The following is a 20,383-nucleotide window of genomic DNA, read 5'->3' on the forward strand; positions in this document are numbered from 1 at the left end:
CATGATCTACAGTGAAGGAATTCTTGTTTGCATATGAATAGTATGGAAGAGCTGCTGAGACTCCTCCTAATTTTGTAATTCTTTGATCTTTAAAGTCCTCAGCTTTAAATTTTATGAACCTAAAACTGAGCTATTCCAACTTTGTCTCACATTCCTTCCCTTCCCGTGTACTCTATGTTCTAGTCAAATTGGATTTACCATGCACTAAATAAAACCCAGGCACTCCTACCTCTACACCTTTGTTAGACAATATGGCCTTTCCTTCAGGGCCCAATACAAATATTACCTCCTCCATGACACATTTCTACTTCCTCTAAATTTTATGATTTCCATCTAATTTGTTCTCTTATCATTTTATAGTCCTCTTATAACTCATTAAATTCTAATCTATGTTACAGTTATGTAAATGTCTTCTTTCTCTCTCTACTGCATTGTAGTTTCCTTGAGAGCAAACAACATGTCCTATTTCCTTAGGATAACTCTTAGCCTGGCAGAATATACTGCATATAGTGGGCTTCATTGGATGAAATTTCACTCTCCCTCAATCATAAAACATTAGTCCATATTTGGAACAACCCTTCATACAAAGAAAGAAGGGAGAGAGGGAGGGAGGAAGGAAGGGAGAAAAAGGAGAGAGAGAGAGAGAGAGAGAGAGAGAGAGAGAGAGAGAGAGAGAGAGAGAGAGAGAGAGAGAGAAGGAAAGAAAGAAAAAAGAAAAAAAGAAAGATTTTATGAATCATTGAACTTCCATAGAAAAATCTAACCTTGAGGATATTTTTAATCTTTTAAGTACATTCCAATAATCTAGAAATAGTAGATAGCTTAGTGGATTACCTGATCTTGGGAGTCCGGAAGACCTGAGTTCAAATATGGACACAAACACTTGCTATCTGTGAGATCCTGTACAAGTTTAAAATCTGTTTTTCTTGGCTTCCTCAACTATAAAATGGGGATAATAGCCCCTACCTTCCATCATCGTTGTGAAGATAAAATAAGATTAATATTTATAAAATGATACATTTACTACTGTCATTTAGCTTTAATGACTATCAAATAGAAAGAGAAAAGATGATTAGGGATCACTGAAGTATCCATGTGCCTATACTCCCAACCACCAAAAAGAATCTCAGAGTTTGAGGATGAATATGACCACTGTCTAAATAATCAATCCTTATTACTAAATTTGAGAGAAATCAAAAGACTTTGTTGTAGCAACATGAGAAGCCTTTATTGAGCAGTTCAGATTAATCAGAGTAATTGAACTATTATAATTATAAATTAAACCTATAGCAAAATACAAGTATGATACACTAAATGTTCATTTATTTGTTGGAACTTTTTTGTGGTAATGCAAGATTTTTTAAAGAAATTCTTCCTATTCCCCCTAAACCAACCACACTCTATAGAAGCATCATCCATTCCATAATCAGGCTTCAACTTCATGTCCCCATTCAGTCATCCAGCCATCATCCATCCCATTATCTGCCACTACTACCTACCCAATGTCTCTCCATCTGGTTCAGTAACTTCAGACTGGACCTGGATAGCTCCATGTTCAGAAACCTCCAGAAGCTATTCTCTCTGTTCCACAGAAAATCAACCCATTCATTTTTGAAACTTCAGGACTAGTGCCTATTCCAGATGATTGGTGATCAAGTGTAAACTAGCCCCCTGAGCCCCTCCATGTCTGTGCTGACCCTGGACACCAGATCATGCTCCACTCTCACATCCACTCAGGGCAGATTGCCATCTGCCTCTACCAGATGCCCATTCCCTTGATCTCAGGTACCTCAACCCCTTTTTCTCCTCTTTCCTTGAACACCAATCAAATCAATGTTCACTATATCAGGAAATGGAGTGTTAAATGACAACTTGATACAGCAACTCATCACTCTGTGACTTCCCAGACCCTGGACCTCTTCCCTTTGGAACCATTTCCCTCTCTCTGTCACCTTTCCTTAGGAAAAGCTAAGCTCCTTGAAGACAGGGCCTGTTTCACTTCTTATAATTGTAGACTTAGTACAATGTCTAGCACATAGTAAACATTTACTGCTTTTAAGAATTAATTTATTCTACAAAAGCTGAAATTCAAAACATTGAGCAGCTTACAAATTTGGTGTCAAAACAAAGTTGGGGCTCTTAACCCAGTATCAGGGAACACTTTGGTAGTCTAGGAAAGTCTGTAGACCCCCTCCTCAAATAATCTGTTCTTGCCTTTTGTTCAGTGGTTTTTTCAGTCATAGCCATCTCTTCATGACCCCCTTTGGGGTTTTCTTGGCAGAGATACTAGAGTAGTTTGCCCTAGACTAGAGTCAGCTTACAAATGAGGAAACTGAGGTAAACAGGGTTACTTGACTTGTCCAGGATCACATAGCTAGCATGTGTCTAAAATCATATTTGAACTCAGGTCTTCCTGACTCCAGGCTCAGTGCTCTATATCATTGTACCACACAGCCATCTACATTTATAATTAATGGAAAGTTAAATTTTAGTTTAAAGATTAATGAAAATAGAGATGTAATTTTTTTTTATAGAATAGTTCCCATAGTCCCCAGGTAAAGATCCCATGAAGGAGAGAATCTTTATTCAGCTTATTTTGCTAATAAATATTCAATTCTACTATAGACTTTTTAAATTTACCCATGTCTCCTTGACAACAGAAATTCTATTACCATTTGTTATCATTTTCTTGCATATTTATTTCTACAAACTCTTCAACTGCTTGTTTCCTATTTAATTTTCACAATTGATCTGGCTGACTTTTAGCAAAACACCAAGTGCAATACTCAGCTCTCTTTTTAATAATTAATGATAGAGACTCAAAGAGCATAATTTGACAACTAAAATCTACAAAACATTTGTTTTGCGGGCATTTTCATGATTTCTGCATAAACACAAAGCCTTCGGAAGGCATCCATATCTACATAAAAAAACATTCTGCTCTTATGGAGAAGATTCCTGGGTAGGGAATTACAAGACCTGGGTTCTGATCTCTGTTCTACTGCCAAAAAGCTGAATGGCCCTGAGCCCATCCCTCACCTCTTCTGGGCTCCAGATGCTCCTTTGTAAGATTTTGAATCTCTCCAAGATTGCTTCCAGCTACACAACCTCTCTATGATTATACATTTAAAAGGGTTTTAAGGAATCTGCTTCCAAAGCATTCTGAGCTTTTTTCCCTTAAACATTATAAAGACTGGGAGATAAAGCTAACTGGAATAATTGATTATCATCATTTATATGCATAAAGCATACTAGTTCAGTCTCACTCTTCATTGGACACAATGAAATCAATTCCTGATGCTGATAGAGAAAGTCTTTATTCTATCTTGCAAGCCATTGTCAACCAATAGGTAGATGTGCTTCCCCTGGATCTGGTTGTTCCACTAGAGTGATCCCCTAGTCACTGGGTATTTATACATACATACATATATATATATATGTTTTCTTTTCTTCTTTTTTTTGTTTTTTTCTTTGCAAGGCAACAGGGTTAAGTGACTTGCCCAAGGTCACACAGCTAGGACTCCAGGGCCAGTACTCCATCCACTATACCTCCTAGCTGCCCCATAAAGATAGTTTTCAAATTCATTGTTGTAAAATTACAAATCCCCCCCCAACTCTCTCCACTTCCCCCTCCCACAGACTAGGCCTATATTTAACTTAGCTGTGAATGTGCAGTCTCCTAAAAATGAGAACTCTTCAAGGGCAGCTTGATACAGCTCCCTTTTGTACTGAAGCATATCCCAATGACATCATCCAATGAGGGGCATGCAGCAGGTGCTTAATAAATGCCTGTTGGTTGACTAACTGATCTCTGCTCTCATTTGCAGAAGCCCCTGCTGTCTTTAAATGTTCATCTTTATCAAGAGGCAAAGAAAGCTCCTCATTAGCACTGGTTCAACAGCAGAAATGGCTGTGGTTTTTACCCAGAGAAGGAACCCGAAAGAAGATGCCACTGCCTGGCCCGGTCTGGGACTGGATCTTCCTACAAGATCTGTGACCTCCACGAGAAGGCGAGTTCCTTAAAGTTGGGCCCAGGCTGACGGGTGGGTTAGGTCCTCCTCTGCAGAAAGGAACCACTTCATAAATGCCTTTTCCTTCCTTCATTAGCAACTGTTTACTTGCTTTCCTTCATTCAGGCATTTTCTCTTAAATTCCTTTGACCTGCCCCATTCATACAGACCTGCCAAGAGGTGCCGGTGCCCTCGCCATTTTTGGAGAGGCAGAAAAATGTAGGAGACAGAGAGCTGGCATCAAATTTGTCAACACTGTAAAGTGATGTCACTGCCTAAGGTTAAGATGACTCTCTAAGAGTCCTCCACTAAACCCTGGAAGGGCCACAGTCCCTGCATGCAAATAAAATCACAGGTCCCTGTCCTGCTGGCATACCCTGCTTTATGTGCCAGTCATCACTGTCAAAGAGTAGCAGCCAACTTCTGCCCACTGTGGATCATTTTCTACTGCTCTTGGATCACTTGTGATTTCAATTCTTCAGGGATTATGTCATTCTGTGATTATCACAACGTAGTGTCTTTGGGAGAATGGTTATATTAAAAATATGAGTTTTATGGCAGAGAAGGGCCTGAGATAATTGTAAGCACAAATAATTATGTACAAACAAAATATGCATATGATAATTGAAGATAATCATAAAGGGAGGGCGCTTGTATTAAGGGAGATCGGGAAAGGCTTGCTGCAGAAGGTGGAGGTCAGTTTTACACTATTGTTGAAAGATTGTGGCCATAAAAATGACCATCCTGACCACCAGACCATTGAGAGACAGGTTAGCTTTGCCATTCTGTCCTAAGTTTGTCACTACAATACACCATCCTGACGCTTTGCTTGGTGTCTCAATGCCAAGGGAAGACTACGTCTACAAGGCCAAGGTCTCCCAGCTGAATCCAAACCAATACCAAAGTCCTGCTTCCTTTACTATCCACTACTGGGTGTAGACCCAGTGTCCTCTGGAAGAGGACAAGGATGCCTTTGTACAACAGTCCCCTCACTAGAATCAACATCATGTGCATGTCTGGTCATCATGTATTTGATGTCATGGTCTTCTTTGGTTAGGAAGGACAACAATCAATCAATCCATCAATCCATCGAGGAGCTGAAGCCGAATGAAGTAAGGGGAGTCAGGAAGTGGAGGAGAGGTAATAGATCATGTCATGGGGGACAGCAAGCCCATGAGGACTGACTCAATAGGTGGCCTGTCCAACTGCCTGCTCTGTTCTGAATAACAGATAGTCTTCACTCCCTTGGCTTTTCCATTGTGGAATATCAGACCAATATCTTTTGGGTTCTGAAGTCCTATTATGTTCTGAGAGTGAATGCAACGAGCGTGATGCCCTTGCCATCTATTCTGGAAGGAATTCCTCTTCCCCTTGAACTCTGTACTGGTCAACTTCCCTGACAGTGGGCAGTACTATTGGCCAGCACACATCTACCTGTTTTGTGTTTATGATTATCCTTTTATTAAGACCTGTTCCCATAGGGATCATTTCTCTAAGGTTCAGGGGGTCTTATAGTGGCAAAGATACCCAACTCCCTTCATGCATTTCTTGACTCTTTAGAGCTCTGCAAAAGTCAGGAAGATTGGCTCATAATCAGAACCCAGGCCACCTCAGCTCTTCCCGCATCTCCTCTGGCACACTTCACCTGCTTGTCCTGATTCCAGAGCCACCATCATCCATCAGCATAATCCCTGCTCACACCCTGAAACAGAGTCAGCTTCGCATGGAGGCTGGGCTGTTCTTACTCAAGGTTAATCTCCTCCTCTCATAGTCTGAGGACAAGGGAATCTTTTTGTGATTCTGACCAGGCTCTGAATGCAGAATGATCCTCAAGCCCTTCCCAAAACCTCATTTTTACCACTGGCTCCAAGGGAGCTAAGTGACTGGTTAGATAGCAAGTACTGAAAGCAGAATTTGAACTCAGGTCTGTAACTCTTTACATTCTAGTGCATTTGTCCTCTTCACCTCTTTTCCCTCAAACACCTAGTCTGAATGACCAACAAGCTCATATTTCTAGTAACGTGAGAAGAGTAGATCTTGAGAACAATGAAGTCAAGGTCAAAATCTGGGCACAACAGCCTAGAAGAAGAAAAACTTCTCAAGCAGACAATTATGTACTGAATGATTATACTGCAATTATATCACAAAGCAATCTTGTTTAGGGCTTACCGTTAATAACTGGAGTGTACACAACAATTCCAACCAAATTCGGATCCGATACTGTCGTGTCTAGAATAAGGCCCCCAATACTGAAACATAAAACAATAACATTTAGGGGAAAAAAACCACCAATTAAAACTTGCTATTTTAACCCAGAAATCCCTATTTTTTTTTATCAAATGTTACAAGTCAATAGACAATATAAAATAAAATCAAAAGGTGCAAGACATACTACAAGTCAATCTATGGGTTCAAGAGCAGCCCATTTAAGAGCTTTCTGGTTCCTTCAAAAGGCAGAAGTTTATTGAGTGGGAATGGATTTTACCCAGATGATTGAGCATATGTCCAAGTGCTGACAGTTGCAGTCTTGGCTCTGTCATTTCCCTCCAGAGGGAGAGGACTGCAGAGGTGAGCTGCATGTCAGGAAACTGTCCCCCAGGCCCCTACTGACCTACCAGAACTCTGGTGAGTCTTAAGGCTTCAGTGGCTGCAAAGGTCATTCTGCTGATTGGAAAGTCAACAACTGAACCAGTATTAGAGACAGGGGCTGCCTCAAAGGGGGCTGCTAGAATAGGCCCATCCCAGACTCGGACCCTGGCTCTGATCCTCCAGGAGACAAAGCCCCAAAGCAGGGCAGGGCTAAGCGTCAAGAAAACCTGGGTTCCTAATATCGAACTTTTCTAAGCCTCAGCATTCCCATCTGTAAGATGGAGATCATAAAACCCACAGTGGCTCTGTCCCTTTGTGAGGCTCCAAGGATTCACTGATGCAATTTAAATTTCACAGGTCATTAGATCTCACACTGTCTTGGATTATGAACTATGTAGAAGTATCTAGCATGCTTGCAAAGAAAAGTCATGTAAGGGATAAAGAAAGAAGCCAAGGGAGGCATGGCTTGTAGAGGGGGCCAAGAGCCTTCCTCAGGAGCCAAGTTGAGGCCAGCCCTAACCTAGACAAGCTGGGAGACCTGGGCCCATCACTTCCACCTCCCTACAATCGTGACTTTTAAAAAAATTTTATTTAAGGCGGTTGGTTTAAGTGACTTGCCCAAGGTCACACAGCTAGGCAATTATTAAGTGTCCAAGGCCTCCTGACCCCAGGGTCTACTAGCTTCCCCGAGAACATGCTTCTTGAAACTGGATGCAAGTTCTGCACCCAGAGGCCTCCATCCCAATGAAATCACAGGCCTGGACAAAAGCAGGCTAGAAATGGGGCTGGAACCTATGATGTCACTTGCACTGTGAACTCCGGGAGGGGAACCTCTATCTCCCAATGCAAGTCAGCATCTGCTCTGCAACTTCTGGTCTTAGAGAGTTGCCAAGAGTACACCTAAGAAAGCAAATGACTTATCCAGGATCATGCTGTTATGCAGTGTCAAAAGTGGGACTTGAACTCAGATCTTCCCAACTCTGAAACCAGCTCTCAATCCTCTACATTAAAGTGTCTGCAAATTTTTTTTTAATTTTCTACCCCCTAACCTTCAAAATCAAATATGAAATGAAGAATATAAATCCATTTTCAGAAGAAAAAAGTGAATCAACAAAAGTTCCCTTTCTCCTATATTGTTTTCTCCTAAAAAAGCGAGGATTTTTCCATTTCTGGGTTTCTTTATCTCTCCCTCTCTCAGCACTTGCAATTGCCAAACCAGATAATGACATTTTTATTCTTCCTAGACACTTTACCCACATATCCACATTGTCCAGGATCTAATGCTCACCTGCTTATAACCATCGCTATGATGACGGGCTCCCAGCCTGAATGGAGAACAGTCCGTGTAGCTGGATGTTTGGCAGCTATCACAATCCAGATAGGAGTCAGAGCCAAGAAAAAGGCACCAACTAAAGGAGCTATGTAATAATAAGTCTCTAAAAATGGAATAAGAAATATTGATTCCAGTTAATGTGTGTTTCAAAAAATATTCAAGCATGTGTATATGGATTACCAAAGTTTTAAGTGATTAAGTATCATATTAAGATGAAAGCATTTGATCTCTCCTAGGAAAGGTCCTGAAAGGTAAACAGAAAATTCTTAATTGCAACAACTCAAATTTTAAAATTCTATTTGAAACAAAGGCTTAGTATAGACTTGTGTGCTAGGGTCTTACTCCAAACCCTAGCATGTAAGAAGCATTCCTAGAAGGGGCCACACCTCCCCACCCTTCCATCTGGTGTTATCATCTACACAAAACAGTCTCTGACAAATGTGGATAGATTGTATGAATGAACTAATAAATGCCATAAATCCATAATCATAAGAATAAATAAAAAATATTAGTTGCCAAGGTATACATTAATTCAGAAAATAAAACTTAAAGATCATTTTTGACATGAAACCCTACCAATTTGTATGAAATAAAAAGTAAGAACACACACATTTGCTTCCCTGGAGCATTTTATTTCATCAAACTGACTTTTCAGCATTAATAGTTATATTGAGGAAGGAAAACCATGGAGAAATTTCTCGGGGGGCTGGGAGAAGAACAAACAAATAGCTCCATTTAATGACTGACTCTCAGTACATGGCTCTGGGTTTCAAGCTGTCCTGTTTCCCAATAAAGCCCATCTTCACTGATGTCCTCCCAAAATAGATTTTCATGTTTTCTTTGATTGCAGAGTCATCCTAGTTTGTGTAATTTTATCAATGATTCTTTACAGGATGAAAAAATAATTTAATTTACAGTCTCAATTCACAGTTCTCCTTTTCCACCTAATTCAGAGAATCATAATATTCAAAGGTAGAATCTACCCCCAGTCTGAATCACAACCCTGTTTCCAAGACACCCCCAGATAGCTCCAATCATTAGAAAATACTTCATTTTATAGAACTGAAATTAGCCTCCTCTCAACTTCCACTAATTGGTCCTATTTCTGCCTTTGGATAACAAGCAGAGATGGTTGAATATACCTCCCACACAGCCACTTTGCAAGTATATGAAAACAGAGATGCATTCCCCTACCCCTGGCCTTTAGATTTCCTTTATGCAGGATACAAATCTCCAGTGTTTCCAGCACAAAACTGTTTGCCCATGAACTTTTATTAATCTCTCTCTCTCTCTCAATATATATATATATATATATATACATATATATATATATTATGTGTGTTTGTATACATATATATTTTTTGTATGCATACATTTTATATATAGACACATACATACATATACATATATATCTTTAAATTTTCATTTCAGAATAATTGGTTTCCATTGTAATTCTCTATTTTTAAAAATACATTTAAAAACATTATTCTAAGAATAGGTCCATAAGCTTCACCAGACTGCTAAAGGGGTCCATTTGAAAAAAAAATTAAAAGGAAGTTGAAAATGTATGAGTTTGCCTTCTGGTAAATTCTGGATATGAATTCTTAAAGAGATGATTGGTGAGCATCAAGAAAGAGAAGTAGTAACTACAAAAAGCCAACATGGTTTTACCAGGTACTGATCATACTAGAATTTAAAAAAATCATTTTTTCCACAAGTATACTAAATTCGTAGATGAAGAGACTAATGCAAATATAGTTTACTATATAGTTTACTTAAATTTATAATTACTATATAGTTTATATAGATTTCTACAACTCTTTTGATAATGAATCTCATGTCATTCTTATGGAAATGATGGAGAAAGATTGATTAGAGAAGAATACAACTAGATGGATTCTGGTCAGACACAAAGAAGTTGTGAATCTCTAAATGAAACCTAGAAAATAAATGAATGACTATCACATATAAATGAATGGTAAAAGCATGTATTTAGCAATCAGTTCTTTAGTAGACTAAGTGCTCTATAGTAGAGATAAGACAGTCCTTGTCCTCAAGCAGTTCTAACAGCAGCAGCTAGGAAGTGACATGGAAGTGACAAATGGAGCTTCCCAGGTCTGGAAATGGCCAACAAGTAATGGCATTTGTCTGACCCTGGGCTGCTTCACATTTTCCTCAAGGGCTGGATAAAGGTCCAGGCAAGACCCTCATCAGTTTTTCAGACAGCATTGAGCTCGGGGAGACATTGAACACATCTGGTGACCGTGGTCAGCATCTGGAAGCTTCTCAACAGACTGTGAGCAGTGATGTCAAACTCAAAAAGAAACAAGGCCCCATATTGCCTTAGAAAGTCCCACATGTTTATATATTTCTTTTCTTATTAAGACATCAAGACACAGAAATCACATAGGAACTCCATCTTCATCTGGTTCAGACCACAATCAGGAGTGGTGTGAGCCTCGTGTATCCTGGAGGCTCTGGTAGAACACTGAGCTGAAGTAAATAAGAAGAAAGTCAGCAGGGCGAAAGAGGAAGTTTTATGCTTCGGACATAATCAATGCCACAAGTATAAAATGGTGGAGGCTAGTTACATATCAGTTTGTTTTTTTTTTTTGCAAGGCAAATGGGGTTAAGTGGCTTGCCCAAGGCCACACAGCTAGGTCATTATTAAGTGTCTGAGACTGGATTTGAACTCAGGTACTCTGTGCTCCTGACTCCAGGGCTGGTGCTTTATCCACTGCGCCACCTAGCCGCCCCTATATCAGTTTTTTCAAAAAAAAAAAAAGATCTGGGGGTTTCAGTAGATTGCAAGCTCAATCTGAACCACCCCCAGGATAAGCACATCATCCGGGAGATTACTTCAGCTTTGGTACCAGTGCCTCATCAAGGACTTCAGCTACTTCTGTCCTCTGATTAGAGAGGGTTTAATCCCAGGCTTTCTTCACTGGATACCACTACCATCTGTTGGGACCCCCATCTCAGTTTCCTCTCGTGTACTGCCTCCCCTCATTAGATTATAATCTCTTTGGGTGCAGGGACTGTCTTTCTATTGATTATTGTATCAACATCAGGACTTCAGTTTGGAATGCAGTAGGCACATAATAAATGTTGATTCTTGCCTAGTCTACTTGGAGAATGCCAAGGTGTTTTACAATAATTCTGTTCTATTTTCAGAGGCCATAAAATACACCTTTCTTTGTCTCACCAAACAGCATCACAGCATCAAGAAGAATTTGCTTAGCTGTTACACTAGATCCAACCATTCAAATTCCATCAAAATTTTTATGGCCAGAATAAATTGGCAAATAAAGAAACATGTCAGGCATTCTTTTTCTTAGAGATAAAATTCTTTTATAGATGACTGAACATTAAAAGAGAGGACTTAAAAGCTACTAATGATATAATCCTACAAAGAGATAGCATTAACTTGAAACCAGCCATGACTATGGCATCACATGAAAGCACCAAAAGCCTCTTCCTTCTAAATTAAAAGCCTGACAGACAAGCTCAGAGTTAATATAACAATTTGCCTTAACTAGAAATTTCCTTCCAGAACACCTACTCTCTGCAACTTTCAACATAATAACTTCATCAATGGATGCTATCATCATTTTTGCTTAACCACTTTTCTATGTGACAAAGATAAGTTCAAAGTTTGAGGTAGAAAAGAGCTTTATAAAAATAAAAAAAAAACCCGACTGCTAGGTCAAGAATAAAGGCATTAAAAAATCTTAAGAAAAAAAGGTTCTCTGTATTTCCCTATTTGACATCATGGGGCATAAACCCTGGACTGGAGTCCCAATGCTTTCAAGCTGTCTGAGTATCCACCTCTGAATAGGTTCATTCAGTATCTAATCTGAGCAATCGATGCTCAGAGACACAATGAAACCAGGCTCTGACCTCATGGAGGTTTCATTTTCCCAAGGAATATAGAATGCATAAACAGATTAATTCAAACACTATCAACGAGGGAAATCCGGAAGGGCATCCCTTGTCTTGGGGAACCAGGTGTCCTGAGAAGCTCACCCAAGGAGGGAGCACCTTCTGAGCATGAGATGAGGGATGGCCCCAGTATCTAGAAAACCAGATCTGAGAAAGAAGACATCAACTGGGGTGGCTAGAGAGCAGAGAATAAAGTCAGGTGGGCCTAGGAAGGCAGAGAAAGGTCTTAAAAGTCAAGTTGAAGAGTTTGGAAGCAATGAGGAGCCAGAGAAGCTTTTCAAGGAAAGGAGTGAAAGGATCCTACTTGTTTTTTAAACATTATTTTGACAGCTGTGAAGGATGGGCTGAAAAGAAGCCAAACCAGGAAGTGGCATTCCAATCTAAAGCTGCTGGAAAAGTTTAGGGATGGAGAGAAGGGGAAACGCAGGACTTATGTTATAGATAGAAAACTGGGAGGACATCATTTGAGCGGATATGAAGGAAGAGGGAGACTTGCCAGAGCCTTCCTCACAATAGCAGAACCCAGAGCAGGGTTCCATTTGGGGAACGTGGAGCCTGAAAGACCCGGCCAGCGCATCTGGGGATGCTGATGTGGGGCTCGCCCACAAGAGAAGGTCATGGAGTCCTCTGCATCGAGGTAGTAACTGACCCGTGCGATGGGATGAGATCACCAGGACACGGCTTGGAGGGAGAAGAGAGGGTCAGGGACAGAATCTGGGGGGAGATCTCCATCTAGTGGGCAGAAGATGGATGATGTTCTACTGATGAAAACCGAGGGAGACTAAGGACCTGAAGGGGAGAGAGGCAAATGTCAGAAACATTTAAATGAGAGATGAGATGTAAAGCTCTTTGTAACTCTAGGAAGGCTGAGGTCACATTGTTGAGATAAATACTAACTACAATATGGCATCTCTGAACAGAACTAGGCTGTATTTCTACGCTTTGACTGCATCCATCTGTCCTTACATCTAGCAGTTCCCTCTGCTTTCCCAACCTGCTGACAGTATTTCCCAGCCGTCACCAGAGCATCCTTCATTGCTTTCAAGAGTTGGCCTGAATAGCTGTGTGACCTTGGGCAAGTCACTTAACCTCCCGTTGCCTTACAAAAAACAAACAAATAAATAAAAAAAGTTGACATGAGAAATGGAACATCTAAACTGACAACCTTGATGGAACACCACCAGCCTTTTCTTTAGGATGTTACAAAGTGATATCCTTGACTGTCTCAAGTGGGAGGAGACAGAGCTTTAATAATCCTTGTACAGGAGTTATTCCCAAATGACATGGCAGAGAGAGAGGCATAGTCATTCCATACTGCAACCTTGAGAATCTAGTGTCACATCAAGAATTAACTGGAGGACAGGGGGCTGCTAGGTGGCGCAGTGGATAGAGCACCAGCCCTGGAGTCAGGAGTACCTGGGTTCAAATCCGGTCTCAGACATTTAATAATGACCTAGCCCTGTGGCCTTGGGCAAACCACTTAACCCCATTTGCCTTGCAAAAACCTAAAAAAATAAATAATTAACTGGAGGCAAGGTGGTCCGGAAAACCGCCAAGGATGAACTGAAGACCAGGCATGACTTCAGTTGAGTTAGCATCTTTTTACAGGAACCTTCCTTAGCAAACATGCTCAATCAAGTATTTTGGTTTTAAAAAAGGTAAGAAAAAAAAGAAACACTGTGAATCCATCAGTTCCATATTCCCTGTACATCCAAGGGGAATACAACTACAAGCCTGTCTATGAGGAAGAGTAGGGGGTGATTTACCATTGTGCTAGGTAGTTATCCACAGACAACTCTCAAGTCCTCAGTTTCTTTATTTGCCAAATGTGGAACTAAGATTATACCATCCCTCAGGCCCTTTCTAGTCCTAATAGCTTCTGATTCTGTAGCAAAATGAAGTGAATACAGGAAAGCAAAAATTGCTGGAATGAATGCTATTCAGCAAAAGCATTCTGGGTGTTGATAGTCAGCACCACTTTTTCATCACTTTTATAGAAGCCAGAATATTTTTAAATTTCCTTTCCAGATTTAAATTCTAAAATATAACTATCGTTGCATGTTCTCAGCTTTAGAGATGCCAGGCCTTCAACTCATAGAAGAAGGCAGGTGATAGGGAAGAACACTTAGGAGGAAATGCTTGACCAGAAATGGAGAAATCATACTTCTACTAGAACCCAGAGCAGGTCTCTTCTTACCATATTCTTTCTTTTTTTTTGCAAGGCAACGGGATTACATGACTTGCCCAAGGTCACACAGCTAGGTAATTATTAAGTGTCTGAGGCCAGACTTGAACTCAGGTCCTCCTGACTCCAAGACCAGGGCTCTATCCAGTGCACCACACAGCTGCCCCTCCCTTTACCATATTCACTCATCTTCTACTAGAGTGGTAACCAGATGGAAAACAGTCCTACGATGTGGCCTCTGACACCGCAAGGTCATGGGACTTTGGCCAATTCATGGAACCCCTCTAAGCTGAATCAGTTCCCTCAATTGTTAAAGAGCAACAGCAATGTCTCCCATGCCCGCACCCCAGAATTCTGAAGATCAAATGGGAAAACCAAATCAATCTACAAATCTAAAGATCATCAGCATGGGGAGATGCCAGGGAAGGAGGAGAGATGACCCCAGAGGTTCATGAGACCACAAGAATGCTGCACTAACCTCTGGTCTCTGACAGCTAAGGGGGGCCATGGGACACCACCCACCAGTCTTCTAAGTCAACCCTGACTTCTAGGTTGTGGCTAGTGGCCAGTGATGGGGCAGGGAGGGCCATGGGATTGGTGAGGAAGTGTCCACTAGCAACGCCCAGTTTCGCCAGCACTGCCAGGGAGAGGGAAGGTGTGATGTCCAGGGCCACACAGCAGGTGGGGCTGAAGGTTGAATTCAGACTCAGGTCTACCTGGCTGGTTACCTCTATGGCCACTACACCACACTGCCTCTCTCCATGGCTCAGTATTCTGCTCTCAGCCCCTTCTTCACCTAGGACCCAGCCTGGAACCTCAGACCATCTCAAGGAGCCTAGTCTACAGCAGGGACGACTGCCAATGACCAGGTAAAAGACAGTGCTGATCAGCCTTGTAGTTTGACAAGTGCTTTCCCCGGGTCATCTCATTTGATCCTCGTGGACAAGCTAGGTGGTGTCACAGTACCCAGAGACTCCTCTTCCTGAATTCAGATCTGGCCTCAGACACTTATTGTGTGACCCTGGGCAACCCTGTCTGTCTCAGTTTCCTCATCTGTAAAATGAGCTGGAGAAAGAAATGGCAAATCCCTCCAGTATCTTCACCAAGAAAACTTCTGATGGAGTCATGAAGAGTCAGACACAACTGAAACGTATGAACTGAATGAAATAACAACATGTGATCCTCACAAATCACCTCACAAAGACCCTGGGGGTAAGTGTATTCCCATCTTACAGCTGAGGACACTGAGGCAGACTAGCCTTACCCAGGGGAACCCAGCCAGCTAAGAAGTATCTAAGGCTGGATGTGAACTCAGATCTTCCTGGCTGCTGTCCCTGGAAGGTTCCCCCAGACACAGTGTGAATGGTGGGCATTCGTCAGCGGGGCAGGCTTCCTGCCCAGGTTTGTACTTGGACAAGGGGGGTGGAGGAAGAGCCTTGCAGGTCGGGGGGTGCCACTGGTAAGAAAGGACCAGGTGGCATTCAAGGTCCCAGGGTGGTGGAGTAGACCAGGGGTCCAGCCTGTGAAAGGCTTTCAGCCCTGGTGAATATTCTCAGCTGAAAAAGCTGAATCTAGTTCAGACATTAAAACTGTTTGGATTTGGGGATTTTTGCTTTTTTGAGAAAGTGACGGGTCCACTTTGAGAAAGTAAGACCTGGTAAGGGGGCCCCAGAATGCTGGGTTGGGGCATGAAGGAGTCAGCTCCCTCTGCCTTCGGTAGCTGAATGCTGAGCACCTCTGCATTCGTCCCCCCACCCTGGGGTCCCCTGGCTGTCACAGATGGGACATCAAGGGTGAGCTTCTGAAACCAGATGAGCATTTCCCAATCAACCAAACTGAAGTCTGGGGTGCTCATGCAGCCAGTCTTTGTGTGGGGCACCACATGACAAAGCAGAGACATCTTTGCCACAAGGACAGAGGCACAGAACAAGATATTCAGGGGAAACCTGTCTTATACAGATCTTTTCACTGAATGGGAGACCAGCCCTGACCCCTGGTCAAGCAGGCCTCAGAGAAAGGCAGAGAGCCTAGGGAAGACAGATGGTGCCATTCCCACCCTCCTCCGTGGGAAGCCTGAGGCTAAAGTCTTGGACTCTCCTTTGAGGAGGCCGCCGGGCTGGGTGACACAGTAACAGAGGTGAGAAAAGGCTCCCTTGAAGAGCTGCCCACCAGGACTCCAGGCCCAGAGATCCCCCAGCATGGGCAGCTCCTCTCCAGTGGAAGACGGAGGCAGCCAGCCATTACCTGATATTGGATAGCTGGAGGGTCACTGGGCCAGGGAGAGCCACAGGTCCTTTTCCAGTCTTCTCCCCACAACAGACAAGATCTCCTAAAGCCAGAGCCCATAAACCCATCCACATTCTAATTCTGACATGGTTCAGCTCCACTGAAGATTATAACTTTTTTCCTTTAAGCAATGGTATCAGAGAACCTGAGTTCAAATCCCTGCTTTGGCAGCTCCTCACTCCCTACATGAACTTGGGGTATCCCGTCACTGCCCAGCATTCTAGTTCCATCATCTGTAAAATGAGAGCAATGCAGCAGGACATTTCTGAGGTCCAGACCCTCCACCCCCACTGTACAATCAAACTCTGCCAAATAACACAAAGAACACTGAAAGCTCTAAGAAACCAACCCAAGATCTTAGGGTTAAACCTACCAAAATGCAATCATGACAAGGGTTTAAGCAACATACTTTGATTAAGCACCCACTCTACCCAGGGAGCCAAAGAGAAGCCCCCAGTCCCCACTCTCCAAGGGAGGAGACAACAAGAGAACAAGTTGGAGAGAGGGGCCTGGGAAAGGTTTCCAGCTCTGGTAGGGATCCAAAACACTGGAGGGCAAATTAATGCAGATTGAAAAAATTTTTTCCAACTTTATGTACTTTAAAATAAACGAAACAAAGCAGTCCCTTTACTTTAGGGAAAAGGTATTTTCTCCTAGTTTATTTTTTCCCATGGCTACTACCCAACCACCTAAACCTGCTTTGGACAAAAGGACTCTTTTCAGACCCAAGCCTATGGGCCAGTATCCAGGATACCTGGAGTGATGAATACAAATTGACAGCAAGCTCTGGTTCTGGCCAGGTAACCAGGTCTCCTAGTGAGGACACTCCAACTTTGTGGGCATTTTCTTTTCTTTTTTTGGGGGGAGGGGTGTTCAGGGCAATGGAGTTTAGTGATTTGTCCAAGGCCACACAGCTAGGTAATTATTAAGTGTCTGAGGCCTGATTTGAACTTGGGTCCTCCTGACTCCAGGGCTGGTGTTCTATCCACTGTACCACCTAGCTGCCCCACTTTGTGGATATTTTCTAAGGATAACAATAACTTTTTAATGCTCTTAATTTGTATTTATTTCCTTTAGCCCTGACTAGAATGTGAATGACTTCTGGGAGCTATGATCACAGTTGTTGCTACTTGCTGGGGAGCAATGTGGCAATAAGAAGATGATCAGTTGGCAGGATCTCCCAGCCAAACTCTGGAGCCCAGGTGCCACCATCCCTGCCATATCCAGCCTCATGGGTTGGAGACCCTTACTGGCCTGGTTCTCTATCCTTTACAGTTCTTGGTTCTCTGATCGCTGCCTCCCACAGGTGAGGAATTAGAAGTCCAACTTCTTAGAAGGATTCCACAATAGAAACAGAACCAAGCACACAATGAATGCCCCTTTTAAACTTGAATCACTTTCCCTATCAGGTCTTATTCTATTCCTTAGATTGCATATTTTTTAATCTGAATTGAAATATATTCTCCCTCTTAATAAGGCAGTTAGAAATCATCAATTCAACAACGTATTTTAGTAGTGAAAGTGCTGCATTTGGAGTAGAAGGGAATGCAGTTAAACCCTAGCCCTGCTACTTAGGATCTGAGGGACAATCTCCAAAGGGCTTCAGTTTCCACAAATGAAAAATGAGAGAAGTCTCTAAAAAGTCTCCAAGAGACTCTCCAGAGGAGGACTGCAGAAAAACTTTAGACAGTACTTACAGATGAACATCTTAGTTGATTACTGAACAACCCAACGCCTTTAGTGATTTCCAGTAGAATGTGCTGTACCTCTAGCTAGGAGAACAGTAGAGGGCAATGCAAGCTCAATTTGCCGATGGAAGATGCTGTTTGGAGTCCCTACTCTACTACCTTCTACCATGTGACTGACTCTGGTGACCCCAGTTTCTGCATTTATAAATTAGGGATCACAATACTAATACATTTTTATTTCAAAAGTTTTGTTTTCTGTTCAGCTCCAAATGATCTTCTTCCTTTCACCAATTTCCCCCATGTAGGGAGAAGGCAAGAAATACAACACCCAAAGCCACCAAAGAAAAAAGAAAAGACCCCAAAAGTATAAAACTAGTCATAGGAGCTCTTTTTGTAGGAGCAAAGAATTGGAAACTGAGGGAATGTCCATCAACTGGCACAACATTTAATAATTTGCCTTATTTAAATGCATAGCTAATAAATTTTTTAATGTCTAGAAAAGAGTTAATATTATTATTGTAACATATCTATCTTATTTTGTTTTAAGAATACCTACCAAGGCAGCTAGGTGGCACTGTGGATAGAGCACTGGCCCTAGAGTCAGGAGGACTTGAGTTCAAATTTAACCTCAGACACTTAATAATTATGTAGCTGTGCCTTGCAAAAAACAACAACAAAAAAGTAAGAGTACTTACCAAGGCAGGCATAAAGACCCTGACTTATCCAGGCTAATATGGCCAGAGTAATGAGATCCCCAAAACTGGCAGCAATCGGAGTGGCCACATTGTCTGGGTTGATACCAGTCTTCTTTGAGCCCACGATGACACCAACCATTATTATCCCTAAAAGAAATAAGATCAGTTTGTCATGATATCAGGATTCCTTTTCCTATGATTCAAGAAAAACCCTCAGATTCCTAAGAGGGCATACTAAACTGAAATACATACATTTATTATTGGAGTCAAACAAATCAATCTGCCTTCATAAGATGACTTAAAGAAAAGAAAGAAAGAAAATATTTTGGTAAAAATGCCTTCTGAAGATTCCAAATGGAGGTCATTGCTGAGATAAACATTGTCTTCCATCCATTATTATGCCCTGAGATGTTCAGTGATGAGTTATATAGAAGGAGACAACTACTTTGTAAATCTGGAAAATTAAATGCATGCAGATGCTGAAAAACAACATTCAGACAGAAAATTCAAATTTGCTACCAGATGTATCTTGGATTTAATTTATGCATGAGCTCCATAGTCCAATATTCTTATTCCAATCCTCAAAAGAAAGCAACAAAGAAAAGTGGGTCATGTTTTCATGTGTGAGCAACTACAGGAAAAAATAGTAAAGAAAATGATCTGTTTATTCAGATCTCAATTTTGAAATATTCAGAACGAGGAAGTAATGATGAATCTTCGATGGCAAAACACATACGAAGAGCTTTGAAACTCTATTTTTTAAAAATATACTCACCTTGGAGAAATGAATTGTCAGCCAGAATTATAAAGAAATTCCCATCACTGAGTTCAAAAAGAGGCTGAGCTATCACAAAAAGGACTCCTGTTCAGGTGTAGGTAGGATGGGATGGGATAGGGATAGGTGGGATGAGGTGGTCTGCTGGGTTCCCTGCTGCTCTGAGACACTAGGACTACTAGGGGATGCCATGCCAGAAGTTCCTCAGAATCTTATGGTTACATTTAGTCAAACACAAAGAATAGTTCTCTGCCGAGAGGAGACATTGAATAAATGGCTCCCTGATCAAATCAACAGAGACTAGAAGACAGTCAAGATCATCATATAGCAGGGTTTAACTTTCCTGTGGGATCCAGATGACAAATTCAACAGCACCCTGGCCTTGTTATTAGAAAGACTCAAATTCTGATCATCCCTCAGACTCTTGCTAGCTGTATCACCCTGGGGCACATCCCTTAGCTTCTCTCCTCTCCAGTGTCATCCGTAAAATGAGGGTGATGATAAGAGCACCTGTCTCCCAGGGCCATCCTGAGGCCTCCTTACCCTGTGCTGCAAACCTTCAAGTATAGTCTCTGCAAATGGTAGCAGCAGCTGCCACGGGCAGATACCACAAACAGTGAGAAAAGTTTGATCTGTACTAGTCTTACACTGGATCACATACCCTGTCAGCATCTGCATGAGGCTGATTAGTGTGGCTCCAGGGGAATGGAATGAGAGAGCTGCACCTGGGGAGATGACGTTGGGTCTGGAGAAGAGTCTAAGACAAGACAAGAAAAGACGTGCCTGGAGCCTAGAGGGTTTTATTAAGGGAATGCCAGAGATTGGGGGATTTTCTGCTGTTGTGAGGCACAGATAAAATGCAATAACAATGATTGGGACT

The 20,383-nt window shown here is 41.9% G+C and overlaps 1 protein-coding gene across 3 annotated transcripts in view; it reads right to left on the minus strand.

The window, feature by feature from the left end:
• Positions 1–20,383, minus strand: part of SLC41A2 (solute carrier family 41 member 2) — a 123,857-nt gene that overhangs the window by 43,158 nt on the left and 60,316 nt on the right. For all 3 annotated transcript variants that reach the window (XM_074226751.1, XM_074226752.1, XM_074226753.1), the window contains exons 6-8: positions 18,729–18,875; positions 7,888–8,035; positions 6,180–6,259 (exon numbers count right to left, since the gene is read on the minus strand). In XM_074226751.1, the coding sequence (XP_074082852.1) occupies positions 6,180–6,259; positions 7,888–8,035; positions 18,729–18,875 (375 nt within the window). The remainder of the gene's footprint in view (positions 1–6,179; positions 6,260–7,887; positions 8,036–18,728; positions 18,876–20,383) is intronic.

This window comes from Macrotis lagotis, chromosome 2 (assembly GCF_037893015.1).
Source record: "Macrotis lagotis isolate mMagLag1 chromosome 2, bilby.v1.9.chrom.fasta, whole genome shotgun sequence".
NCBI classification, from domain to species: Eukaryota; Metazoa; Chordata; class Mammalia; order Peramelemorphia; family Peramelidae; genus Macrotis; species Macrotis lagotis.